The sequence below is a fragment of the Rhea pennata genome, chromosome 8 (assembly GCF_028389875.1).
Source record: "Rhea pennata isolate bPtePen1 chromosome 8, bPtePen1.pri, whole genome shotgun sequence".
NCBI classification, from domain to species: domain Eukaryota; kingdom Metazoa; phylum Chordata; class Aves; order Rheiformes; family Rheidae; genus Rhea; species Rhea pennata.
Window position 1 is genome coordinate 5326500 of NC_084670.1, and position 27254 is coordinate 5353753.

At 42.2% G+C, this 27254-nt stretch overlaps 1 protein-coding gene across 4 annotated transcripts in view; it reads left to right on the forward strand.

Annotated features, from left to right (window-relative positions):
- The first annotated feature begins 11515 nt into the window (after nt 1-11515).
- The window catches only part of DAB1 (DAB adaptor protein 1), a 114586-nt gene continuing 98847 nt past the window's right edge, over nt 11516-27254 (forward strand). For all 4 annotated transcript variants that reach the window (XM_062581551.1, XM_062581552.1, XM_062581553.1 and 1 more), the window contains exon 1: nt 11516-11582. In XM_062581551.1, coding sequence (XP_062437535.1) covers nt 11516-11582 — 67 coding nt within the window. The remainder of the gene's footprint in view (nt 11583-27254) is intronic.

The window sequence follows — 27254 nt, forward strand, 5'->3', positions numbered from 1 at the left end:
GATTTCACAAGCTGGGCAGGGTCGGGCCTGATCAGTGCTGTGCATCGCGAGGAGGCTCCCAGGATGCTGCCAGCGACGGTCTGGTAAGTCGGGAGCTGGCACGCTTCCCTGCGGCTTAGCTAGAGGGCACTCCGCTGCCAAGGGCGCCCTGCCGCGAGGCGAGCGAGGAGTGAAGCCAAGGTCTCGGCAACTACTGGTCGTTAGAGTTCCTGCGGCGCTCTCGCAAGAGCGTGCGTGCTTAACCCGATTGCTCTGGCTAACTTCCAAATGGAGTAATTAAATTTCACATTCCTAAATTCCCTCTCATTTTAATTGGATTAAGTGTGCCTCACCTTCTGGCTTTCAGCTCTTGTTGCTTAAGCAACAAAGTTTTGCATGGTAACGTAGTCTTTTCTTCAGATTAGGTTGTGTGACATCCTGAACATAACGTACATTGCTTTAAGTGTGCTGGATGGTTCAGGAGAACAATGTAAAAGATGGGTACAGTTTTTACTTATTTTTCATTGGTTTTTTCTTTGCTGAACTGAAGTACGCTCATTTGATTACTTTTGATGGCTTTCTCAGTTTATAGGTCTTATTGAGACTGAATGATAAAGACAAATCTAAACATACACACATATACATATATATATATATATATGTATATATATATGTATGTTTAGATTTCTACCACATGCAGGAAATCCTGGTTTTGCCTGGTGTAGCGCTCCACACTGCTATGTGGGTAACGCTCATCTCGTTTGCGTAGTCACAGAAATCTGGTAGGTTATTCTAAGCTTAGACTTCAGTGTGTGTTTAATTGTTTTCGTGATCACTGAGAATGCCTAGTGCTTTGCAGAAACAAGCTTGTAACCAAAGGAGTTTGTGCTAGCTCTTCTTCTGAAATATGACTTGGTTTCTGATGTGCCAGTAAATTCTGTTCATGTACTGGAGCCTAAAACTTTAGTTTGCCAGTGTGTGCCATTGCACAGCGTGTTGAAATCCAAGCTATGTTGTTGAGGCATACCGTGATTCTGCAGAAATTTTTGCTGATGGATCAGGATATCTAAAAGATGTGTTAAATAATGAGAGTGAATACGTGATTTAAACCCGAGAAGTTAATTTGCGGAGAGTACGATCTTTGATATGGATAGAATTTGATTAGTTCACTTAGCAGTTCACCTGACCCTAATAACACCTAAATTTAGAGCTTATGGGCACTACTGGCCTGTAATCAGAATATGTTTTGCCCTGCATAAAATGAAACTATATTAGTCATTCTACGTTAGCCAAGTCTGGACTCTGTGTCTGGTTGGATTTAGTTGTGTTCTTCTGATGACAGAGCTCTGTTTGGCTTTTGTTTGACCTGGGTATGTGCATCTTCCTTAGTCCTGTCAATCTTAGTTACTGCAAGTTACTGCACCAAAATCTCCTTTATAGAAAAAGAGGCTCCCATCCCTATTAAGCTATGTAAATATTTGCAGTGCTTTCTGTGGCATTCTGTCCGTTTCCTCTGTATTAATTCTAGAAGACTGCTATAAACTGACGTAAAGCTATTTCTATTGTAAACTTGATTTTGTTGGTGTGCAAAGAGGGAGGGTAAAAACAGCATCCTGTCCTTCCTCCTCCTGGATGAAGATTAGAGATGATCACAGCTGCAGAATAATATAGATGGTAGCTGCCGGGATTGGAGGGGGAAAGGACAGGCAAGGCATTGAGCAAGGACTGTGCACTGTCTTTGCATCCATGCACTGAAGCAGTGGCCTTGCTCCTCAACTATCCTTGCAGGCACTGCATTTAACAGAGGAGTCATGACAAGCAGATTCTCAGGAATTATTTTCCTTCACTGACTTAGTGGACTTGTATTTCAATTTATGGTTGCTATCTGCTAGCAGCATTCTGAGTTTATGTGCACAATCTCTTACTGTGGAGCACAGCATAGTACTGTGTCCTCACTGTATGAGAGCAATCTGTATTAAGTAGAGGTACAGATTTGCTGTTGCCCCATTTTTTTTATTTTCTTGACTCTTTGTGCTTTTTTATTGTTCTTTAATGATAAGGAATTCATTCAATTTAGCGGTAAGACACGTGCATGGTTTTTGCGTCACGCAGGGATGTACTTATTTTCTTGATGATGCATTAGGCAATGTGTGCCGAAATGCCACTGGCTTCAGGGTATGCAGATTTACGCAAGTGATTTTTACCATCTCTTTGTAGATAGCCATAAATGACTCACAGGTCAACTGTTTTTGAAATGGATAAAAATGTGCTAATTCCTTCAAGGTAAATCAGAAGGATTATGACATCTAGGAAGAAGAAACTGCCAGACAGCTTATGAGCAATATAACTAGGACTGACCCAATAGCATCTCTAAAGCTTCCAATAAAATTGCCTGAGGAGTCTGCCAAGAAGCCAGATGCTGCTGCTGGAAAAATACCTTCTGTAGCTTGGCATTTGTCCTGTAATTGCTTCCAAGAGAAAATAAACTGTAGCATGACAGTAGAAGGGGAATGGTTCCTCATTGTAGGCTACTTGGCTGATTTTAGAAAATATTTAGAAAATAAGCATGGTTTTGTGATGCATTATCCACTTGTGTAGGTCCATATACTCATCTAACTGATTAACAATTTTAGTCTGGTGGTATCTTCCTCCTGCCCCGACCCCCCTTTGAAATAAATCCTTTGGCAGAGTCCTTAACCTGATCACTTAGACTTCGACTCTGCAAGTGTGTGTGCGCTTATGTAGATTTTTCCAGTTGCGTGGATATAGCAAACTGGAGATTGGTGTATTTCTCTATGGCTGTTGTACTTCTGATACAGAAAACAAAACCTGCTTTACACACTTTTGAGGGTTATACTGTTGTCCTTTTTTTTTTTTTTCCTACAGTATATCCTCCAGCGGTGGGAAAAGTGCCATTTTTTATTATTCGGAAGTGCTACTAAACATTCCTTGTAAGCAGAAAATGGTTAGAGCCTGGCTGTTTAAGAGAGGTCCTTGCTTTTACTCCAGTTGACAGTCTCACTGATGCCAAGCAGAGGTGCTTGTGGAGCTGTGTATAATGTGCTCAGACACACAGAATGCTGGTTTCACAATTCATATCCAAACAGAGAAGCGAACTCAAAATTATTTGTGGCTTGAAATTTCTCCAGCAAAATCTAACAGCCTCTCTTGAACACTTCCGTTCTGGAATCTTTGGTGTGCGACTGTTCTTCATTTTGGAAGTTGCATGGGACTACTTTTGTAAAGTATGTTGCTAGCTGGAAGACTTCAGCATTTAAGTATTTCTGAAGCTAAAACTCATTTACTAGAATAATTACAAAATAGATATTTGTTGGTTGTTCAGCAACACTGTAAAAAGCCGTTTCTGCTTGTATATGCACATTCACGCTTGCAGTCACAGAAGGCTTTTTGCATTTTCCCCTTTGTTCTAGTAGTCAGTGAACTTTGGTAAAAGTCTGGTGGTTGGGTTTGGCGTAATAAATCAGAAGTCCATCTACAGCAAGGGGAAATTCTCAGATGAATTTTTCTAATACCTGACTGTCAGGGAGTGAGGGCTGAGCACTACAAAATAGTAGTGAATAAAGATGCCAGCCTAGGCATTTATGTTGTTGTTGATGACACTAGGAAAGGTTATTTTACTTTGCTGTAGTGTCAGGAAATAGAGAACGGAAGGGTGTGAGGTGTAGGTTAACTTATGCAACGGAGCAATTCTCAGAGGCCTGAAAATCAGTGTAAAATTTGCCTCCATTAGGAAGGCCAATATAAAGAACTGCTTCAAGGTCTACTTCAGGTTTCAAAATATGTTAGATATTGCATGGGATTTGTGCTGTGTTTCGTCTAACTTGAATGAGAACATGAATTCTGGTTCAGTTTCACTTGCTATATTGGAGAATGCTCTTGAAATAAAAAAAAAAAAGCAGCTGAATTAAGGTATTTCTATAAAGGGTGGGAGCTGAGTAAGTTTCCTTCAGCTTCCTATGCCACTTTAAAACATGCTGAGCTGTCCAGGATGGATCACGTTTAATTCCATAACCTTTTCTTCCAGTTAGAAGGCACAGATCCTGATTGCGAGGAATTTGCATTTACATATAATATTTACATGTGGTAGGGCTGACATTGCTTTTACCTTCTCCCCAGTGATGCTCCTGACTGCATACTTCTCCCTCTCCTTCAGTGCGGTGATTGCACCATTGCACTTCAGTAATCATTTAACAGCTCTAATTACAGAATGCTGTGATCCCGACTGTGTACTTTGTCCTTTTTCCTTTGTAGTCTTCGCTCTGTTTCTTTGGTGTCGAGAGGATCGCAAAAGAGCGTTTCTTCTGCTTTGCAAAAATAAATTCCAAAGACCCTGCTTTGGTAATGTACAAATTTGCATTTTCATGTAGCTTTAGAGTTGATGTATTTTAGACGTACAGAGTTTGGTTGTTCTCTTCTTGTTTACATCAGTCATGCCAGCATAACTGCACTGACAGTAATGCAGATACAGTAGCATAAAATCGGTGCAGCTCCAACTCCATTAAAGTCAATGGAGTTATGCCAGTATAAGTCAAATGTAACACCATTGATTTTGTGCTGGCGTGACTTTATTGACTTTAGCAGCGGTAAGGCAGTTTTATGCTGGTGGGAGTCGGATCGTAGTCGGGCTGTGTCTGGGTAGGGGTTGTAGCGGTTGGGATTTTCTTTTGGTGCTTGTTTTTACATAACATAACGAGGAATTCTTTCCCTGCTTTCAGGGTCAGCGATGTAATCTGGGTGTAGTAAAGTCTTGGCGTAATACAGTTTCTACCGGAAAAGCATTTAGATGATTCAGTTTCACTGCGAGCACAGTGAGATCTGAGCGGCTCGCTGTGCTGTTTCACAACGTGAGCAGCCCCTCGGTATTGGAGGAACGATGTGAGATTTTTAAGCCCGTTTCATTCGGGAGCGGTGCTTGTTTCGTACAGCACTCCTTAAAAGCTTACAAACAACCCTTTAGTGGAGTTTTAAATCTCGGAGCAGAAAAATATGCTTAAAAGAACCGTGTATGTTGTGCTTTCACCTGGCGGCACGGCACGGAGGTTTTTCCTCCTGCTCAGTTTCACCCCACGAGGCCGGAGTCGCACTCCGTGCTCCGCAGGCCCGGGAGGAGGAAGGGGGCAGCCGCGGGGCTCTGCCGCCGGCGCCGCGGCGGAGAGCGCGGGGTCTGCGTCCGAGCGCCGCGCCGCCTCCGGCACTGGCTTCCCTGGTTCGTTCAGGGCTGCGCGCCTGCTGCCCCGGAGACTCGCGCGCTTGCTTAAAGCGGGTGATGCGCAACGTGGTGAAGACTGTTTTGAATCGTTTCCATTTCGATTGCCAGACTTTAATTTTCTGTGGCAATAGTTTGGGGTTTTGTTCTGTCCCCTCTCGCCTTCCCAGACGCCCAAAAGCAGTGCCACTGTTGCCTGGTGATGGTCTTGGGTTCCCTGTAGCTCAAAAAGGGAAGAACTAGGTGTTACCACGTGCAGGGGACGTTAAACGTTGTTGTACAGAGTTGATGCTGATAGCTGGTTATTAGAAACCAGGCCGAGAGCGATTGGAGGGAACGTAGCGGAGCTGGATTTGCATAGTGCTTGCTCCAATCGGGAGCAGAGCCGGGAAGCGTGGCCCTCCGTTCCTGTCCCGTGCAGCGGTTTCTGTGCTCTGGGCTTTTTTTTTTCTTCCTTCCTTCCTTCCTTCCTTCCTTTCTTCTTTTTTTTTTTTAAGGTGCAATTATAGAAACAACTTAAATTGAAGAGGATGAATTTCATACTGAAAGCATTGAAGACAGAGGGGGGGAAAAAAGAAGCTTTTGTATTGATCTTCCAGTGACTAGCTCAAATGTAGCATTAAAAAAAAAAGTTTGAATATCTTTCCTCTGAGAAATTATGACTTGATATCATCTAGTCATTTTTGACTGCAAAATTAAATGCTTAGAAAGTCTATTTTGAAAGTTTTGTTACAAGTGTTTTGATTTTAATTTGTTTTCAGAATACTATGCTTTATGCTATAAAAGTAGAAAATAATATAGAAATAAAGTGTTAGTAACTTCCTATAAAAAAGAGTTTTGATGAAATTGGTTCATTCCTGTGATTTTTTTTTTTTTTTTTTTAATCTAGTCAGCACTTTCTAGGAGAAGAAAACTCATGGCGCTCCTGGTGAGTAACTGGTGAGGTGTGTGTAGAATTCACTGCTACCGGGAGTGATTTCCAGGAGAAATTTCAGTAATTATTCCTGCTGTCACTGGAATACTAATAAACATCTTCCTGGGGAAAATATTTGCTAAGTTAGTGTTTTGGCCAGTGTTTTGGCCAGATGCTCTTTTGGTGGTAAATCAGTTTTCGTGGAGCTGGTGGTTCCGTCTGAGGAAGCGGGTAGCATGTCTGCCGGCTTCCCTAGAGACAGAATAATGAGGCACGTTGTAAACCACAATGAGTTTTATAGAATGTGTCATTAGCCTGAGCTACATGTAGGGCTTTTTTTTTTTTTTTTTTTAAAAAAAAAAAAAAAAAAAAGCTTCATGTTTTCAAGAAATGAGAAGTATTTCATAAATACAACCAAACCAATAGCAACTCTATACAAAAGAAAAGTAATTATTGTTATGGCTTGACTGCTAAAGAGTTTTCTGATGCTGCAGGAATTAGAAAGAGTTAATTATAAAGTATTGTTCTGATATATCATTACAGACGTAGTAAGACAGAATAATAAAGCACACTTTCTATAGGAAGATGAAGGAGGAAATTTGAGGTGGATGGGAAGGAAATGCGGAGTATTTTCTCATTTTAAAGGAGGAAAACCTGAAATACGAACTATACGGAGCACATTCTCAATCTCTGCAAGCTGCGTAACTTTACCGAAGAGATGAAAGGAGAAAGTGGTAGTAGGATACAGGACTCTGGAGGACTGTTTACAGCTGGAAAAGGTGGATTTCTAGGAACTAAACCAGATGTATGAGCTAGTTTAGACTTTACTGTCACATGCATCCTTATCGAATTTGCTTTCTTGAAGTATATACAGAGACATCTTCACCTATTTGCTTTGCTTTTCCTCCTTATTTTCTCTCCTGTGGCAGTGTCTTCAGCTCGTCCTTTTACCTATCTTCCATGTTTTCTGGCTCTTGCTTACAGGCCTTACTAACAGAAATACTTCGATGGCTTTTGGACCAGTCTTCTGGGTTTCAGTTTTGAATTTGTTGCGCCTTCTGTACAAGCTCTGTACTCTGCTACCAAGCAGCTTCCAGCAGGGTGGTTGCAGGACCTGACCGCTGGGGAAGGGAGCTGGTGAGCGGGGGACTGCGAATGATCCAAAGGATTTTGTGGCCCCTTCTCTCTGGAGAGTAGAGGAGGGGTTACAGTACACTGTAGCAAGGATGGCTTTTCCCGGGGCTGCTCGTGCTGCAGCCAGGCAGCGTGTGTGGTGCCACTGAACTGCTCTGTGCTGGACTTCAGTAGCTGGGCAAAGGTTTGCCCAAGCAGCCTTTCCCTCCCTGCGTAGTAGTCCTTTGCACTTCGGCTATTTTTAGTTTTCCAGGACTACACTGCTTTTAAGAGTTTTGTCCCTTATAGTTCGGGATACGTTTGGGTTTGCTTAACGCTTGTGAAATCATATGCATAGATGTTTCTTTACAGACAACAACACTGGATGCCCTGGAGAAAAGGAAATCAATTGGAAGGTTTCAGAGAAATGGAAGCAAGAGCTAAGGATGGTTGTAGGAACTGTTTGTCAAAGCAGGGTGTGGGAGCTGCCATCCTGTTGCGAAGAGGCTGTCAAATACCACTGTGGGGCTGTGGAGAACTTAAATACCTTGGGAATGCCGGGGCTTAGTTACAAATCCTTTCTAAGGCTGCTTTGCGTTTACATAAGCAGATGGAAACTGGTTTCAGGGGAGCGAGCTGCTTAAGTTTTGAAGCCCTGAAGAAAATTAATAAATTCAGATATTTTAAAGCCTGAGGGGAGCTGTTATGATCCTCTTGTCCGACCTCCTTCAAAGCTCAGGCTAGAGGAACTCACCTAATAACCCCTGCGTGAGCTCACTGGAGTGTGGCTGAGAAGAGAAATGATTAGACAGAAATTGTTGTTTTACAAATGTGTGGGGGAGGACGGTGCGGCGTGTGACTCATTTCCCAGCCTATAAAACGTACAACCTGTGCTACTCCAAACTGCAAACTTAGAATTTGCAAAAAGAGTTTTTCACTGAGGCTTTAGGATTTATGCAGCGTAGGAGTAACACAGAACACAGGCTTAAGACTGCTCTTGGAATTAAAAGCCAGTTAATTCCAAAATATGCTGATTGTGTTCCTGCTGTATCCACTTAATAAGGGAATAGAAAATGTCAGTATTTTGTGAAAACGAAGAGCTCTGAATCCTCTTTGTGAAAAAAGCTGAGGCACACATGTAACGCTGTAGCAGCTGAAACAGTAACGAAGATCCTTGCAGTGGATACATGTAAGGTGTGTGGTTTTTTGTTTTTTTTTTTTTTTTTTTTTTTTTTTTTTTTTAATGCACATAACAAAATTATGTCTTTAGAGCAGGGAGAGAAATGTGGCAGAACTGATCAAAGGAACTAGCCTCTTGTTGATAAAACACATGCTGCAGTACTTCCCACAGTTGGAAAACTAGGATTTAACAACGGTGACCTAGATCGGAGGAGACGACAAAGGCTGCTGTGGTGAAGAGCAGATTGACTGCCGTTCTGATCGGGGTAATAAACAACTGAAATACGGACAGTATATGGAAGTTTACTAATGTAGCTTAGATAAAGATCTATGCTTTGGGAGAAATTGTCACCGTAACAAATTCAGTTTGAACTATAGCTTGCAATTGCCAGATACATGTGTGTTGCTTTTACAGAGATACCTATTAGGTTATTCAAGGATCTGTGAGACTGGGAGAGTATGATCTGATTAAAGTTTAAAGTAAATTGATATGTGAGCCTGTCTAAAAATAGACATGCGTTTATTTTTTAAAAATATTACCTGGCTAGTCTCGAAAGGATATGGTTTTTCTGAAAAGCTTCAAAGGAGATAGCAGTCATATATCGTCATTTTGAAATATTTGGTGCCATTCAGATGCTACCATTTCGGCTACCCAGTTGAAAGTAGCGGACAACAAGTGGTGAAATTCTGTGCTTTGTACTGTAACACAGTCTATTAAGATATTAAACTTTGCTGAATTCTTGACCCTGTGGGTGCTCTGTGTTCTTTTTTAGAATTATCTTTGCTTTGGTTTTATTATGAACAACCTATTACAGATTTTTTCTTTTGTTAGGTGAAGTAGTCCTTCTATTAGAGCTTTTTGCAAGCTATTAAGTTAACCTGTAGGTAAATATACATCCAAATTCTAGAAAATAAACTCTGTCAATCCAACTATGGCTTGAGAGATTCTTTAAGTGCCGTTGAGCCGTAAAGACGGATGCATCCCTACTATGCTGTCAAAGGAAGTGTTATTAGACACGGTTGTGTGCAGGGGGAAGGGAAGGGGAGTGGGGATCGTGAGGGACATCTGTTCCCCGAAGCCTTGGTCGCTCCCGGTTTGCCACGGGGATTTTGAGCATCAGTGAAGAGCGACTCGGTCACGGTTCGCGTGAGCGGGCTCGCTGGCGGCGCCGGGAGCGTGGCGATCGCTGCCGTGGGCCGGCCCTCGCCGCCGGCGGTGGCACGTTTCTGCCGTGTTTGGGCGCCAGGCTCCCCCGCACCGGGACGTGTGAGCGAGTGCTGAAGAGCTCCGAAGATTGTTGGTTCTGGTGCTGTGTCTTACTCCTTTTTCCTCTTTGATCAGCCTTCATTTGTGTTGTCCTTTCCTACCGTGTTTTCTACTGTGTTTGCGTTACTAAGAATGCTAGCTGAAATGCTTCTGGTTTGTAAAGCTGTCGGAGGAGGCTTCCTTAGGAAGCACTACAGCTGGGGTTTGTGTTCCCCCCCCCCACCACAGACACGCACCTTCTCCTATGCTTTACCCACTCAGACTCCATAGAGGAGCAGCAGAGAACTTTGCATTTCAAAATCGGTTCAGATATTGAAAAGCTATCTTTGAATACTGTATAATTCACATACAGATTTGAAGAGCTTATTAAAGAAAATACCTTGACACAGTTCAGGAATATTAAATCACTTCAGAGTGTGCGTGGCAGTGTAATGCTACTGAAGCATTTTAAAATATTAAAGGAGCCTGGATTTAGAAGTACTAGAGGCTTTACAGCCTTTACTGCGAAACGTGATTTAAACTGTCAAATTTGGAAGTGTATTAATTTTTTAAATCAAAAGGAAACGGCATTAGTAAGTAACTTGTAATTGTAGCTAATCTCTAGCTGGCCTAGCAGTCTGATGTGCTGGGGTAATTTCTTTCTTCCGTACTTACTGAATAACTAGGCAACAGTTGGGGCCGCCCAGATGGCCTTCCCTAGAACTGCGCTAGTGATGGAGAACGTCCTCCTCGACCGGGAAGGGCGATGGGGAGACGCGGGCGATGCTGTCCGGCCGGGGAGCTGCCTGCCTCCGCTCCTCACCTGCCCCGTCACCCGCGACAAGCGCCGGCCTCCCGCGCTGCGGTTTTGCTTAGCGTCGCAGTCCCTAATGGTGCCGCCGGTCCTGTTGCCCCCGTTGCCTGTCCCAGAGCTCGGCGGCAGCTGGCACCTCTGTATGTCTCCCTAACACATGCGTGTTATACAAAGCTGTGGTTCGCCCCTTGAATGTTACCCTCTTGCCTCGTGTAGGCAGTCCTATGTGTAGTCCTAATTGTGTGTGTGTGTATATATGTTTATACAAAATATATATATTTTCAAGCTCTTTGCAGCAAAATTTGCTCAAGAATTTCAGTTTTGTTTACAGGAGGCAGCTTCTTCTGTGCTGGAAACATATTCATTAGCATTAGCAGGAGGAGTGCTGATGTATGATGTTTTCAGGATAAGTAATGGGTACTTCTTACATTTAACTTATTTCAATGCTTTCATCCTTCTACTTGAACAGGCATTCAAAGACCTTTTAAGGAATAAAATTCTAAATTTAATGTCTAGCTATATTTACTTTACTTTAGGATTGTTGCATTTAAGAATAGAGTCTGCAGGTTTGGGTGATGGGTTTTCTTTTTCTTTTTCTTTTTCTTTCTTTTTTTTTTTTTGACCATTCTTTGAGGCCTCCAGCTGCTGCTCCAGAAGGGTGTTAGGTCTTCTGTGCACCTTGTGGTGTACCTGCAGCCTATGCAGACTTCTTGCATATCCCAGATTATCTCAAACAGCACTACATACCTGTGTTAAAAGCATTTGAAAGTATGGGCAACTGAATCAAGGACTCTGTTTTCCCAGAGAAGACTTCAAGTTTTTTTTCCCTCTTAGTAAACTGCAATACCATTTTTTTTCTGATGTTTTAGGTTCAGAAAATAACCATAACTTTTTCTTTGCTTGTTTAACAGCACTCAAAAGGAATGAATGAGATGAACTGTTTGGGTTATAGTATCTGAAAGGCTAAATTGTTCTCTTGGAGAGAAGTTCTAAATGAGCCTGACCGCGATACTGGATCTGTGTGAAGAGGACTAAGAATATAGGATGTCAACTGAGACAGAACTTCAAGTGGCTGTTAAAACCAGCACAAAAAAAGACTCCAAAAAGAAAGGTAATCAGTAATTTTTCTTTATTCTTAAGAATGTTGTATTTAGTTAGCAGTTACGTCAACCACTTATTACACATCTGTGATACTTCTGTTGCCTACACGGTCAGTGAAAGTAAACGTATGTTAATTCCTACGGGAGTATTGTGTGGTGAAGGGACACAGGGTTTGATTCATTGAAAATTAAAAAAAAAAAAAAGTATTATTAAAAAGATATTTAAAATATAAGAAAACTTGGATATCTCACTTCATTAATTTTTACTTTTTATGTATGTTGTAATTGTTTTGCAAATGAAAAACAGATTTAATGAAAAAGTGTGACCAAAAAGAGCTATTCTCCTCTGTCACATGCATTTTTTTTTCCTAAAGATTTTGTTTCTAAGCCAAACAAATCTAAAGATTTGTTTTGAGCAAGCCAAAGTTTAGATGCATTTTTTTTTGCTGGAGTTTATGTCCTGTGCAACTTGCTCTAGGTCACGTGGTTGAGCAGGAGGGTTGGACTTGATGATCTCCAGAGATCCCTTCCAACCTCAACTGTTCTGTGATTGTGTCATTAATTGACATCTTGTGAAGTTGCAGAGAATTTAGTAGTAATTTGCAGAGAGATCGCTGTGATTTGGGCCATGTGTTGGATGAGGTGCTGTTCTGAGATACAGTATTGCAATGTTAATTGTAATCTGGTAAAGGAAACATAGCAGAGGAGGAGAAGGAAACATAGAATTAATGAGAAGCTACAAGTAAATGCATATCTGGATAATTTCAGATTTATGATTCCACATCAGGTTATAGGGCAGTTATTCGGACTTATAGGCTTGAAAAATGGGACTTGTGAATTGGTGCTTATGAGCAGGAGTTCTCTAAGATGTAGGGTTCTTTATCCTTAGATTTTATCAGTATTTTTATTGCTTGAGGATTTTAAGCATTGATGAACAACTAAGAATTCTCATGATAATTTATATTGTTCTACTTAGCAGTCATCTTTTTTTAATCTACGGAGATGTGAATTTGATATTGAAGCTAAATTTAATATAAAATTGTTCAAATATTATTATTAGGTAGCAAGACCTAAGCCTTAATATGATCTTTTAAATATCATATTGGTTCATTTTGCTGTGTAGAATTTAACCATTTGCTTCTACCATTTACTTTTGAGAACTTTGCATCTTCTCAGACAAAGATTATTCTCAATTCTACTTGTATGTGTATTGTAAGTACTCATGTTAGGTATCTGATAAGCAGCTTCTAAGCAGGTATACCTTTTACTGTAGTGATTCTGGTGAGCCAATAATTAAGGCCTGGCGATTGCTATAGGCTTGGTATCAAAAATTTTGTATTAGACATTTGCAGAGAGATGGCACAATTTCACATTTTTAAGTGTGCATTTAGGAAGATGGTTTAGAATTCTTATGATTATGCTAGGCTTAAACTCCATAATGAAGAAAAAGTTTATTTAAAAAGTGTGTTTTGGAAAGGCAAAAGTATGAAAGCTTTATAAAATGAAATGTGATCTGAGGCAGATCAAGGCATGTGAAGAAAGTGAAGTTGGTTTTGTCATTTAATTTTTTGGGCAAGTAGGTAAATTTGAACATATCAGTTATTTGTGATATGAATCATAGAATCAGTAAGATTGGAAGGGACTTCTGGAGATCATCTAGTCCAACCTCCTTGCATAATGAATAGCATCGTTGCAGTGTCTCCTGTGTTACTCCTTTTGGTGGTGGATGAAACTTTCAAGAACAATGAACAGCTGTTTAAGGGACTTGATTTTTATGTCAATGAAGTATTCAACTTCCAACTTGAAAAAAATAATTTCATAAATCATAATAATGGAATGCTCCTGTACAAAAAAAAAAAAAAAAAAAAATCTGACACTATCCCTCAAAATGGAAATTCTAGGAGTTGCTTTTCTGCTGAGAAAAAGTATAAAACATGTTCTGTGGCAGCAGTCAGAACTGCATCCAGCATGTAAAAGTACCCGAAGACCTGGAGTGGCCGGTGTACCGCAGTAGCACATCTCCAGAATTAATCATGTTCTTTATTGCATGTGGAAGTGCGGCTGCTTCGGATCACATCCAGGCCTCTGATGCGTTCATTTATTTTGCATTGTATTGTGTCACAGCGTGCGTGTTTCAGCAAATGAGCCGTTCCCTCAAACAGGATGAATCGTGAACATTTGGAAAAATGCGAGTGTTTTCACATCCATTAACTGCAAGCAGTGGCAGGTAGCAAGTGCTAACCTGAAGCTAGGTTTGCAATCAGCAAGTTGGATTATTCAATGGAAATGATTATTCCCGAGAAATAAGTCTTTGCTTTGTAATTGTAGAAATTTCAGCTCTAATGCGTGTGTGGTGAATGGCTCTTGCAAATGCAGGCGTTTCCAGCTGCCAGCAGAACGGGGCCTCGTTCGCTGTGTTATCTGCCGCTCTGATACATCTGCAGTTCACAGAACCGCACTGAGCAAGTCTAGTAACTGCGACGTGAGCTTCCTGGTGGAGTAACTGTCCCCAGATGTATTCCATGCCGAAAATCGGGGGGAATAGAAAGGGTGTAGCGATTAGTGTGGGGTTAGAGCATGGGACAGGGCTCTTTATAGACCTAGCCCCGAGTCTTTTGTGTAGTATCAGCTAAATCTTTAACTGTATCTGTTTCAGAATATATGAAGGTGGTGCTTTTTGTATGAAGTGTTCAAACAATACAAAGCTTAATTGTTATGTGAATGTAAAACATGATGAGATGCCTGTCTCTAATTCAGGCGAGAGGCTGTAACTTGTTTGCTTAAGCAGACAATTTCGTAGCCTAGACAGGTTAAAGGAAGAGGCCAACAGAAATCTCGAAACATTCAGCCAGGGCCAGTGCAAGGGTCTGCATTTGGGATGGACTAACCCCTTGCAGCAGGTAGGGTGCACGCTTAAAAACTAAGTTCTCCTGTGCTTCCCTGCAGTGGCTTTTAGGCTCCGTCACCGGGTTTACTGAAGTAGTGGTGACACTCTCCAGTCTAAACTGTGTTTGGCCAGTTAGAAAAGAGAAGGGGATGAGGGGAAAAATGTTCAGTGTGTGCCCTCCATTGTTCCCTCTCTTCCCAGAAAATTAAAACAGGACTTACTCCACTGAATTCTTCAGTAGCTGCAAGTTTGATATAAACTTGCATATCTCATAAAAGCCTTTAGGAAATTCTGCTTTTGATATTAAGAAGTATTTTATCTTGATTGAGGAGCTATGACTTGCAGCACTCAGATGTAGTGCTTTATATTTTACTGGAAGGCAGATATATCATAGATGGCTTAAAAAAGGATTTTTTGATGACAGGGAAATGGTTTAATTTCTGAGGCAGATGGAGCACATGGCATTATTGCCCCTCTGATTTTAGGAGATCTTGTTTGTATGCGGTGGGAATGCTCTTCTCTCCTCGTAGTCATGTGCAAAAGCAGTTTTCTTAGAGGTTATTTAAAACGCTCCTCCTTAGGCACGGTGTTCCTACAGCTATAAACTTTGTAGTCATTCTTGCTAAGTCTTTGGTATCTCCCCATTATCATTAGAGCCAGTTTGTAAAACTGTATTCTGTTCCAGCATGAAAGCAGTATTGCTGCAGGAAGGACAGGAGCTTGAATATGAAATCCTCTTGGAAGCGGCTATTTAAGTAAAATTGCAGCTGCAAAACTCTAATGTAGTATAAGCATGTTCAGTGCTACCATGATAGTAGCAAATTGTAGTTGTCTGTTAACATTATGACTACGGACAATCTTAAAAATAGACGGTTAAAAATCAAGTACTGATTTTGCCTTTTGTTCAGTCAGTTTTGACTTGACAGAAAAATGTTGTGTCTCCAGAACTCGGTGAGTTCAGGAAATGCCACCAGGTCACACTCCCAGCACACAGCAGGGGTTTTAACAGACAGGAGACAGCAGTTAGGAAAACTAAGATGAAACGAGCACTTCCCTTCCTGCCCGACTTGTTGCTCTCCGCTCCGCACGCTGTCAAGACACTGAAGCAGTCGGACCAGCTTTTCAACTTGACCTCTTCAATCCTCTGTCTACCTTTTAATCCAAAGTATGAACTGGCAGTGTATCAGGTGTTATTGGAGGAAATATGATTTCTGCCGTCCTTCACTTCTAGCCCTGATCTTCATGCCATTCTTGGCTGCTACTAACTAGTAACTTACCCCTGTGTTGTAATTACCTTGTGAGAATTTGCTGAAATTTTAGAAGACAACCTGAAGAGGTTTCATGTTGCTTCTTAAAAGACCATCATGCAAAATTCTCAAGGGGGTTAGAAAACACCACTCTAAGCCTTCTCCAGTGACATTTTGGTCATTTCTAGTTAAATTTTGTGTTCTATTAGGAAAAGTGTAGAAAATGAATAATAGAAAATTAATTTCCTAATCAATAATTAAGAAAAAAGTAGAAAATTAATTAAAATGTGGTAAATAACAAACATTATATTTTTAAATATTCAGGATAGGAAATTAAAGGTTTTATTAGCCAAAGTTATTTTTAAGAAAAACAGGGATGGGAAAGAAAAAAAACATTGCTGTATTGTAGTTTGTGGGGAAATTTATTTTGTTAATGTGTGTGTGTTTGTGGCTTAAAGAATCAAACAGAAAACATTTACTTGAGCCTTTTGGATGTACAAATGATTGAGTAACCCCTTTTGGGAGCTGTACTGCATTAATGGTGAATCCAGCCTGATAACTACCTTGGAAAAATCTCTTCTTGCAAAATTAACCTAAGCAGGAGTCCTGAAATGGGAGTTAGTAGAGAAGTGAGGCAGGCTACCAAATCTGGGTGCAGATCTGCATCTGCTCGTGAGAAGCCAGGCAAACTTCTTGGGGATTTATTTTCTTCCATCTGCACAGTTACAGAATTTAGAGGGGTGTTGTGTGTGTGTGGGGGGGGGGGGGGTGGTTGGTTGGTTGGTTTGTTTTGGTGAGATTGACTTTTATACCGTCTCCTGTACGGAGTCTGTGGTGATACTTTTGAATCAATATTCCAAATGACACAGATTTTAAAAAGCTAAAGTGAGGTTCGTAGAGGAAGTCAGGCACGTTTTGACAGTCAGCATCACAGACTTTGGTAAGGATCCCTGCGGGTGAACTTTACAGCCCTTATTTAAGCAGCTTCCTCTGCGGCGCGTGGGAAGCACGTGGCATCCGGCACTGTGTTTCACGGCAGTCAGGCTGCGAAGCCACAGATCGCTGCAGCTGGGCGATAGGAAGTTTGCAGCTCTGCCTAGACACTTCCTTATAGCTATGTGTCAGGCATCTGTGTTATCTGAGTGAGTGTACCTCACCTGAACTATCTCCTGAATTTGGGTGGGAACGGATAACTGAGAGGCCTCCTCCTTTTTGAGGAGCGAGAGAGAGTGGAGTCCACTCAGGGAATTTTTTTGATGCCAAGTGTGGAAGAAGTCTTTGCACTATATGCATGAGAGCCCAAGCCTAGCTTCACACAAGTGCTTTTTCTTTTCTTTTCTTTTTTTTTTTTTTTAACTGCTTGTGCTCTTCTGATGTTGTGAACTGTTCTTGCTGTTGCACGAAGTGTCACCTCTCGCACCAGCAGGAGCGGAGGGTGTTGTGTGATGGCGCTTCTGTGGTGATAGAAGATGTGAATTTGTTCCTCTCGGGACTGGCATGGCAAAAAGCTGAAGTGTCTTATTTTAAAAGGCTGCTAACCCAAAGAAGGGCAGCACTGGCTCCAGAACTGTTTGCACGTATCAGATTGGACTTCTGGCACAGTCAAATCTATTTTCTGGATCTTTTGAACACTAATGAGAGACTAGAGTCCATCTAACTGTCTGAAGGAAATCCTTTGCATTCCTAGAGGCCCGTCTGTAATCGTGCTGAGATCAGACAGGAGGTACCTAGAGAATTTAGAAGGCTCTGGGGATAAGAAGCCTTTAAACAAGATTGTATTTTGTAGTTTTTGCAATTTTAATCATAGATGTCTAATGCTACCCAAGTCCTGTTTCAGGTTTCTTAGACTGCATTTGAAGTTGATCTTTAGATTTACCACTGCTAAATATGAGAACGAGTTGAAGGTGTCTGTCATGAAGGTTACAAGTTTGCCTTGCGTAGAAATCTGGGTGCAGTTTTTACAGGTATATTTCCAGATTGGTGCTTCAGTTTAGTAAGTGTTATGAACAATGACTGTTTTTTTTTAAAAAAAATTCATATTATGATCAGCTAACAACAGTTAAAGCATCATCTATGTAATGAGGCATTCTAAGCTGTCAGATTGTTTCAGATTCACTTATTTTTCTGATTAGATTGCTAGAATTTATGGAATCCAGCAAAATTCTAAACCAAAATCAAAGAGAAGCACTGTCAGGAGCTTTTTTTCATTGACAGAGAATGGATTTGCTCTGTTAATCATAGCTGTGTGATTTTTTTCAATAATTTATAGATCAAGTACAGCAACATTAATTGGAACGCTAATTGAGTCCACATGCATTCCTTTAACAAACCTCTTTTGTGAAGTGGTTACTGATGCTATTAATTGCACCGCTTTTGAGTCTTGATATAAGTTATGAATTCATTCTCAAGTTGAAAGGGGGTGGGAAAATCATTAATTTTGGCTTTGTGTAGTTATAATTAACAAGAGTTATCAAATAACCTAACTATCATAAATTAGGGAGCTCTGTCAAACACCATGCCCAACCGAAGGGGAGGGGTCCATAGCTGTGTTAATTGAAGCATTCATATGTGGAAATGGATGTTGTCTCTTGTTAAAATGTTTGCTTTTATATTTAATTGAGAGACAGCTCTGCATAAGTTAAGGTTGGGGATGTGTTACTTTGCTGTTGCTCAGTAGAGGGATCAATCAGTTCAGCGTAACGACGACATTTTCCGAGAGCTTTTGTTATCGTTTTGTAGTGTTATAAAAGTAGTCAAACCATTTTGGTTGAAACTGGTAATTCGGAGGTTAATGCAGTAGATGTTTCACAGATTATTTACTAATATAACAGTCATTAAACATAGGTAGGTATTACCATGCTCCAAGGCTGTCTATACATTAGGAGGTATATGGGTTGCTGGCAGTTATGGCCAGCTCTGAATCCAGTTCAGCCTGGTACCTGCTTGTAACCTGGTTGAAACAGGGCAGAAGTGAGGAGCTGGGGCTGGTGAACAAACAGAATTTCCAAACAGGCGCCAGGAAAAAAAGAAAAAAAAAATAAGGGAAAATTTTGCTCCATTTGCAGTCTGTGCAAAGTCCAACAGGGGAGTTTTGTATTAGGAACAACGTGAATGAGAAGGACTTCTTGTCCATAGAATTCAAGGAAGAAAATTCTGTCACAAAATGAACATAACTGAGCAAGAAAGACTTAATTCATCCAAGTTAGTAGCTGAAGTGCCTCTAGAGCTCTGGATTAGTGGAAGGATCCTGAAGTGGTACGCTCAGAAGTATTCTACAGGGACAAGTATGTTGATGACAATAATGCTTTTATGTCATCCTTAGTGCAAGATTTCTGCTTGCCTAATAAATATTAATGAATGGCAATTCTGTCAGCTTGTTGCATTACATATATTTGAATATTTCTGCTTTCCTGAAAGATAGTGCCTTTTTCTGTCAATATTATGGGAAGGTCTGCAGGTAATAGTACAGTATGTCAAAAGTGTTCCTCACTGTATAATACAGTTTAGCTGTATCTACTGTATTGGCAATTGCTCCCATTTTGCAAAAGGGAAATCAGAAAAGTAAATCTGGAAAATTAACCTGATTCAGCAACCTTGGAAGCATTAAAGCTTGCCTGCTTTCCCAGAAATAAACAGGTGCTACTTAGCATAAAGTCATAGAATCAGTGCGGTTGGAAGGGACCTCTGGAGATCATCTAGTCCAACCTCCCAGCTCAGCAGGGTCACCTAGAGCATGTTAGACAGGGCTGCATCCAGGCAGGCCTTGAAGATCTCCAGAGAAGGAGACTCCACAACCGCTCTGGGCAACCTGGTCCAGTGCTCCGTCACTCTCACAGGGAAGAAATTCCCCCTCACGTTCAGGCGGAGCTTCCTGTGGTTCAGTTTCTGCCCATTGCCTCTTGTCCTGTCACATGGGGCAACTGAAAAGAGTGTGTCCCCATCCCCTTGACACCCTCCCTTCAGGTACTTGTACACATTGATCAGATCCCCCCTCAGTCTTCTCTTCCCCAGGCTGAAGAGGCCCAGCTCTCGCAGCCGTTCCTCACAGGGCAGGTGCTCCAATCCTCTGATCAGCTTCATAGCCCTACGCTGGACTCTCTCCAGTAGCACCATGTCTGTCTTCAGTCCAGGACTGGGGAGCCCAGAATTGGACACAGGACTCGAGATGAGGCCTCCCCAGGGCTGAGGAGAGGGGCAGGATCACCTCCCTCGACCTGCTGCCAACACTCTTCCTAATGCACCCCAGGAGACCATTGGCCTTCCTGGCCACAAGGGCACATTGCTGGCTCATGGTCAACTTGTCATCCACCAGCACTCCCAGGTCCTTCTCTGCAGAGCTGCTCTCCAGCAGGCCAGCCCCCAGCTTGTACTGGTGCATGGGATTATTTCTCCCTAGGTGCAGGACTCTGCACTTGCCCTTGTTGAACCTCAGGAGGTTCCTCTCCGCCCAGCTCTCCAGCCTGTCCAGGTCTCTCTGAATGGCAGCACAGCCCTCAGGTGTGTCAGCCACTCCTCCCAGCTTGGGATCATCAGCAAACTTGCTGAGGAGGCACTCTGTCCCCTCATCCAGGTCATTAATGAAAAAGTTGAACAGGATGGAACCCAGTACTGAGTGTTGGCGGATGCTGCTAGCCACAGGCCTCCAACTGGACTCCACGCCACTGATGACGACCCTCTGAGCTCTGCCTTTCAGCCAGTTCTCAAGCCACCTCACTGTCCGTTCGTCTAACCCGCACTTGTTGAGCTTATCTTATGGGAGACAGTGTCAAAAGCCTTGCTGAAGTCAAGGTGGACAACGTCCACTGCTCTGCCCTCATCTACCCAGCAGTCATTCCATCCTAGAAGGCTATCAGGTTGGTTAAGCAGAATTTCCCCTTCCTGAATGCATGCTGGCTACTCCTGATCACCTTCTTTTCCTCCATATGTCTGGAGATGACATCCAGAATGAGCCGTCCCATCCCCTTCCCAGGGGTGGAGGTGAGGCTGACCGGCCTATAGTTGTCTGGGTCCTCCTCCTTGCCCCTTTTGAAGGCTGGAGTGACACTGGCTTTCTTCCAGTCCTCAGGCACCTCTCCAGTTCTCCAGGACCTTTCAAAGATGATGGAGAGCTGCCTGGCAACAACATCCGCCAGCTCCCTCAGTACCTGTGGGTGCATCCCATCCTAGCTCATGGATTTGTGGATGTCTAGCCTGCCCAGAAGGTCTCTAATCCTGTCCTCCTCAACCAAAGGAAAGGCTTCCCTTCTCCAGACTTTCTCCCTCATGTCCAGGCTGCAGGATTCTTGAGGGCTGCCCTTAGCAGTGAAGAGTGAAGCAAAGAAGGCATGAAGTAATTCTGCCTTCTCTGTATCCCTTGTCATCTCATGGTCACTGCAGCCAAGGCTGCCCCCAACCTTCACATCTCTAACCAGTCCCTCTCAGTTGGTAAGGACAAGGTCCAGCAGAAAACCCTTCCTCGTAGGCTCCTCCACCATTTGCGACATGAAGTGATCAGCAATGCATTGCAGGAGCCTCCTGGACTGTTTGTGCCTTGCTGTGTAGTCCTTCCAGCAGATGTCAGGGTGGTTGAAGTCCCCCATGGGAACCAGGGCCTGCGATCGTGAGGCTACTCCCAGCTGCCTATAGAAGGCCTCATCAACCTTCTCTTCCTGGTCAGGTGGCCTGTAGTAGACACCCACAACTGTGCCCCCCGTGTTAGCCTGCCCTTTGATCTTTACCCATAAGCTCTCAGCTGCCTCCTCCTCCGCCCCTAAGCAGAGCTCGATGCATTCCAGTTGCTCTCTCACATAAAGAGCAACTCCACCACCTCGTCTTCCTGGCCTGTCTCTCCTAAAAAGCACACAGCCATCCATGGCAGCATTCCAGTCGTGAACTATCCCACCATGTCTCTGTGACTGCAATGAGATCATGGCCCTGCGATCGCACACAGATCTCCAGCTCCTCCTGTTTGTTCCCCACACTGCGTGCATTGGTGTACAGGCATTTCAAAGAGGTGGTTATGCCTGCAGGTTCCCCAAGAAGGGTGTACAGGGGTCCCCCATAGCCATGTCCCAAACGCATATCCCCAGCTGCAGGCACCTGTTGGAGTCCCCCCAAACCCAACTTGTGTTTTGTTGTCTGCTCTGTCTGTATGACACCCTCCTTCCCACTCCTACCTAATTTAAAACCCTCTTTACTAGCATTATGTCCACGTTATTGCAGTAAGCTTCATGTAAGTATGGAACGTGATCTGAGGGTCCTATTTCTTATTTTGGGCTGTAGCTGAGATGTCTCAGTAATGGTATCACAGTAAATTCATTAGTCAGGTCTTGAAGAAGAAAGTGTGGAGCAAAGTACAAGTAAAAGAAAAACATGCAGGTTTCAGTTTGCATAATTTAGTGGCCAGGAACATGAGTTATTTAGTTAAATAGCTTAGTAAATTAGTCACAAAAATCTGAGTTGAAAAATCACTGTGTCCTTAACCTTTAATGTCATTGACTTTTGAACAGTAGTTGCTTACTCTTCCTATTCTAAGAACGCAAAGTGAATTTGGCCAAATAATAGACTCAGGCTGCCTGTGATAAATATGTCAGACACTGATGTTCACTGTCTTCAGGAGTAAAGAAAAGATGTGGCTGTGATTCTTATTGATATTCTCTAGGTATGTAATCAATAATCACGTTATATGCAATCCAGAATAAATGTAATACAATATATAATGAACTTGGCTTCTCCAAAGACACAGTCAATGAATGTGTTCAGTTATACCATTCCTCTTGAAAATGAATTCCTTTTAGGGATATACATATCTTCGGAAATAATTACGTATTATTTGTATTACTTTTAACTAACTATTGTTATATATAATAACTAGTGTTAGTGTAAAGACAGAGAACACATTTCTCTGTTTTTACAGTTGCTTGGTTTAGCAGAAGACAAAGTAACGTACATAGCAGAAGACGATGACATGCATTTGTTTAAATAACGTGTTGTGTAGGTCTCTTGTACAAAAACAAAGAACTGAATAAAAAGTGGGGTTTTTTTACATTTTGATTGTGTTTTAAACTAGACCAATTGATAGTGAATATACTACCTGGAGATAGGTGTAGTATAGGCACTTAATTTTTTTCTCCAAAATGATTCTTTCAATGTGTATTGTAATGCACGTGTCAGATCAGATTTTAATGTGTATCTAGATGTTTTGGAGGAAGCACAATGAATATGGAAAAGAATCAAGGTCCTCTGAAATGTAAGCATCACAAAGGAGAGAGTTATTTCAGAAAACAACCAAAGCCAGTGAAGACTGAATGCTTTTGGTTTTACAGGGAAAGAGAAGTCGGGGCACTTCTGGCAGCTTTCTCCTGCATTCTGCAAGCAGAATGGTGGTGTAGAATAATTATACTAAAATAACCCATGGAACTCTGTCATATGTACCTTGAGAGGTTTTTCTTCTATTCACCTCCCATAGTTGTTTTTTCACCTAGTTTGCTAATGCCTACAGTATTAGTCATGAGCATCTGGATGGTAGAGTGGTCATGTACGTATGGACTTAAGTCCTTTTTTTTCTTATTTTTAGAGACAACAGGTATTGTTTTTCTGATAGTATTATATATCACACTTGCTGCTGAGAACCTGTAGGATCTGTTACGAAGTTCAGAAAGATGGTATATCCAGCATGTAAAGTTACTACTTACCGTTAGCTGTTCGCTAAAGACCTCTGTCATTAAGTTAGTGCTCTGTAGTGAGGTATTTTTCACAGAGGATTCATTTTTGGAGCTCTGAAGGTAGATATATTTCTTGCCTGCTTGAGTCTGTGCAGCCTCTGTGGATAGAAACTGAACATGTATCCAGACTATAGGGAGGAAATACTTACATACTTGCTGGCATCTTTCATTCTGCTGATGCCACTGGTGAGGCCAAAGCAATATGTCTACTTTGAACAAACCTGAACTTTGGAGAGGTTTCAGTTTCAGAACTGTTTCAGTTCTGTCATTTGTTCCCTGTTACTGTCTACCCAACATTGTGTGGAGGCACTCTTGACATCTTAAAAATAGTATTTCATCGCTGTGACCTTCCTTCTCCCTGCTGTGATCGTGTGCCTCTCCCCCAAACTTCTGTCTCCAGCAGTGTCATTGAGGAGTGGCGGTGTTCACCATTAGTTCATCCTCTTCTTGTTGCCAAAGGGGAAACACCAAACGATATCACTTATATCGTTTATCACTTATTTGCAGGTAGGTGAGTGTACATACTTTATTTACTACAGTGCTACTAGCCTTTTCCTAATTCTTTGTATTCATCCCATTGTGTAGCACAGGAAGGCAGAGTTGCCAACCCAGTATCCATTATTATTCTGACAAAAACAGAACAACTTTCACTTCCATTTCTTGGAGACAGCATTACTCATTGGAGCAAAACAGCAATGAAAATAGGAGAAATAGGGCAAATGATAGTTTGACTGTTGAATTGTGAAACCACCCTTCCTTGCTCCAAGTAGATAAAGTGTGAAGGTGTGAACAGTGTGGTCTCTCTGGGCTTCCTACATATTTTATGATGCTTATATTGGGATAAAACAAGCTGCACGTGTCAGCATGTTCAGAACCAAAATGGTAATTTAATCATGTTTCCAGAATCTTTCATTAGGAGTAACTGAACCTGGTGGGCTACAAGGCCTGGGGATTTCCACCTGTCCTAGCCCTATAGATGTGAGACTACTGATAGAGGTGAGGCTGCTATGGTTTGGTGTCCCCAGGTTCAGCCAGTAACAAGGCTCAGTGTATATTCCCAGTAGGCATGTGTACACACACTAAAAACAGTAGGACCAGCCATGCAAATCATCCCAGATGGAGAGGAATGCTTTTACTAGCACCTACATAAATGCAAACAGTACTTGAGTAAACATGTACTACACTGATGGCTCGATCCTGTTCCTCCCCTTTGTCTGATCAGAGTAGAAGTTTGCTAGTGGACATACACATGCAATATAGCTCTCTCTGTAGCTGGTCTTAGATGCTCAGCCTGTCCAGCAGCTGTGCTCCTGACCTCAGCCTTCTCCAGATAAGGGCACCCAGACCCCTCAGAAAGCCCCTGTGGCTTTTTGTTCCAGTAGCTGGCACTCAGACCTCTTCTACTTGTCGGCTGATCTGACTTGAAGTTCACTTGTGCTCATACACAGGCTCAGAGTAAAGCACATGCCCCACAAAAGATACCTAGAAAGAGGATTTAATAAGATAGGAGAGGCTGCAGTTGTCAAATGTGGGGCTCGGTCAGATGGGCATACTGATCACCTGCTTTTTTCTGTATGACAAAGTGATAGACCCAATTTTGCCTTTTTTTTTTCCTTTTACTCTCCATGCTTGTTGCTCCCTGATCATCCTTGATCCCTCTCCTTCCGGTCTGTGGTTGTTTTCCCTAAACAAAAACTTTTCACATTTCCCCCAACCACTTAAAACAACCCATAGCAGGTTTTAACGCAATCCCTGAATTCTCTTCCCCCAGCATCACTTAACAGGTCTTGCGCTCCTTTGGGAAGTGACCTCCTTTAGTTAGCACAGCATTCGGGGGAGAAAGTTTCTCTGGCTGACCTGTCTTGGTGGGTTTCACACCTGCAGCAATGATCTAATCATATTCCTTTGGACTTCCAAGTAGCCTATTCCGTGTCTCCTGTTTTCACTGATAAGATTACTGGAGTTCCTCCACCTATCCTCACTCCTCTGATTTTCTGCACCCCCCCCCCCACCGCCCCCAGGTCTGTGTTTACTTTGTTTGGCCTCTAGCCTGATAACCTAACAAGCCCAATGTCACAGTAAGCAGTGCCTCAAGTGGGCCTGACAGCGAAAACAGTTGCTTACAGTGTTCTACTTCATTGTATTTTAGCTGTGAAATATAAATCAGGTTGTCTGTGTAATAGACCGCTCATGGTTGCTACCAAGAGATCTGACAGAATTCACAGCTTTCTGATCTGTTTTGTTGCTCTGAGCAACACATCTTTGATCGTAAACTTAGTGTGCAGGCTTCTTCTGTTAATTGTAAATCTGCTTCACTAACTACTTCATCTTATTAGCTTGCAGAAGTGAGGAACACTCTGCATGTTGCCAACGTGAGCTCGTAACTCTGTACTGTTTCCCTCAGATGTGCGATGACAGAGAGATTGATGGAAAATGAAAGGCCTAAATCAACAAAGGAGAAAAAGCATAATTTGGATCTTCCTTTTTTTCTAAAGGTTTCCTGTGCATGGCCAGGGCTCTGTGGGTACCTGGGCATGTTTGCCTCAATGTGGTGGAGAGGAACAGAGGCAGCAGAGAGTCTACACTGGAGCCTCCCATTAAGAAGCCAGTATACTCCTTGCTACTGAAACGTGGAGCAAAAATATATTTTACCTTGAGCTTGCGTGGGCTCAAGGCTTATAAAAAGTTATGTGGAACACAAGAACTCATAGGCTTTTGAATATGCCAGATGGATTTTATGGACCAGCGGTGTCTTCCTGAGTGGAGGTTCTGTTCTCTTTTGTGCTGGTTGACGTAACAAGTTGCAGGAAGAAATGTGAGAGGACAAATAGGATGTGGGTTACGAGTATAACTTCTGTACTGAAGAACGCAGTCCTCACCCAGTGTAACAGTGAGTTTGTGTCAGAGGTAACAGAGATTCGTGAAACTAATATTTTAGATGTGGGCATTGATAGAAGAGCCAACGTTTTGGGCGTACAGTAGGTGACAAAGTAACAGTGTTTGAAAAGAATAAGTGTAATAAACACAAGGCTCCTTGGGAAAATCTTCATAATAAGGGAGGAACCTTGAATGATACCCAAGCTTGCTTGGTGAAACATACTTTGTCCCTACCTCTGTGCAGTGGATCTACGGTTAGTACCCTGTTGATCTGTGCTCACTGATGTGAGGATCCACTCTGGAGCTTTGGCTGATGTAGCCACTTGCCTCCTCTGCTGGTTCTTGTAAGGAAATCAGCCTAGAGAACGCAGTTAAGTGGTATAGAGCCCTGTATCAAAGCCTATTGGCCTAGACAATAACAGGTTTCAGTAGAAAATGAAGTGGAAGTCTGATGGTGAGAAATACTGCCCCCAAACCTTATTTCATATCTGTATCTTTGTGTGTTCATTTGTGTGTATATATCTGTATCTATTTATCTATCTGTCTGTCGGTGTGTATGTGGATTTCAATGTGACCATTTCTCTTGAATGACAAAGGAGCTATAGCAGTTGTGAAAACTGGATATGGCAATTCTATGAAAGGTAGGAAACAACAGATTCCAGGCAGGATGCTATCCAGAAATAACCTTTTGGAGAATTGTCTTCCTCCCTTCACCAGACCTGACTGCACTCGATGAGAGTTGAGGAGATGAGAGATCTGTCTGACATGGGTTTCATGGTGGTAGGGGTTCCTGCTCCAGGAGGGCCCTACAAAAATGTCTAAAAGCATAGAAAGCTTTAGCCTTGATTTCACAAATATTAATGTCTCACAGCAGTCTTTCCTACAAATGACAGGAGGGGAAGTTTCCTCTGGAGTCAACTTGTTTTTAATGTCTGCTTGCATTTTAACTACTAGCAAATGTTGAACAGC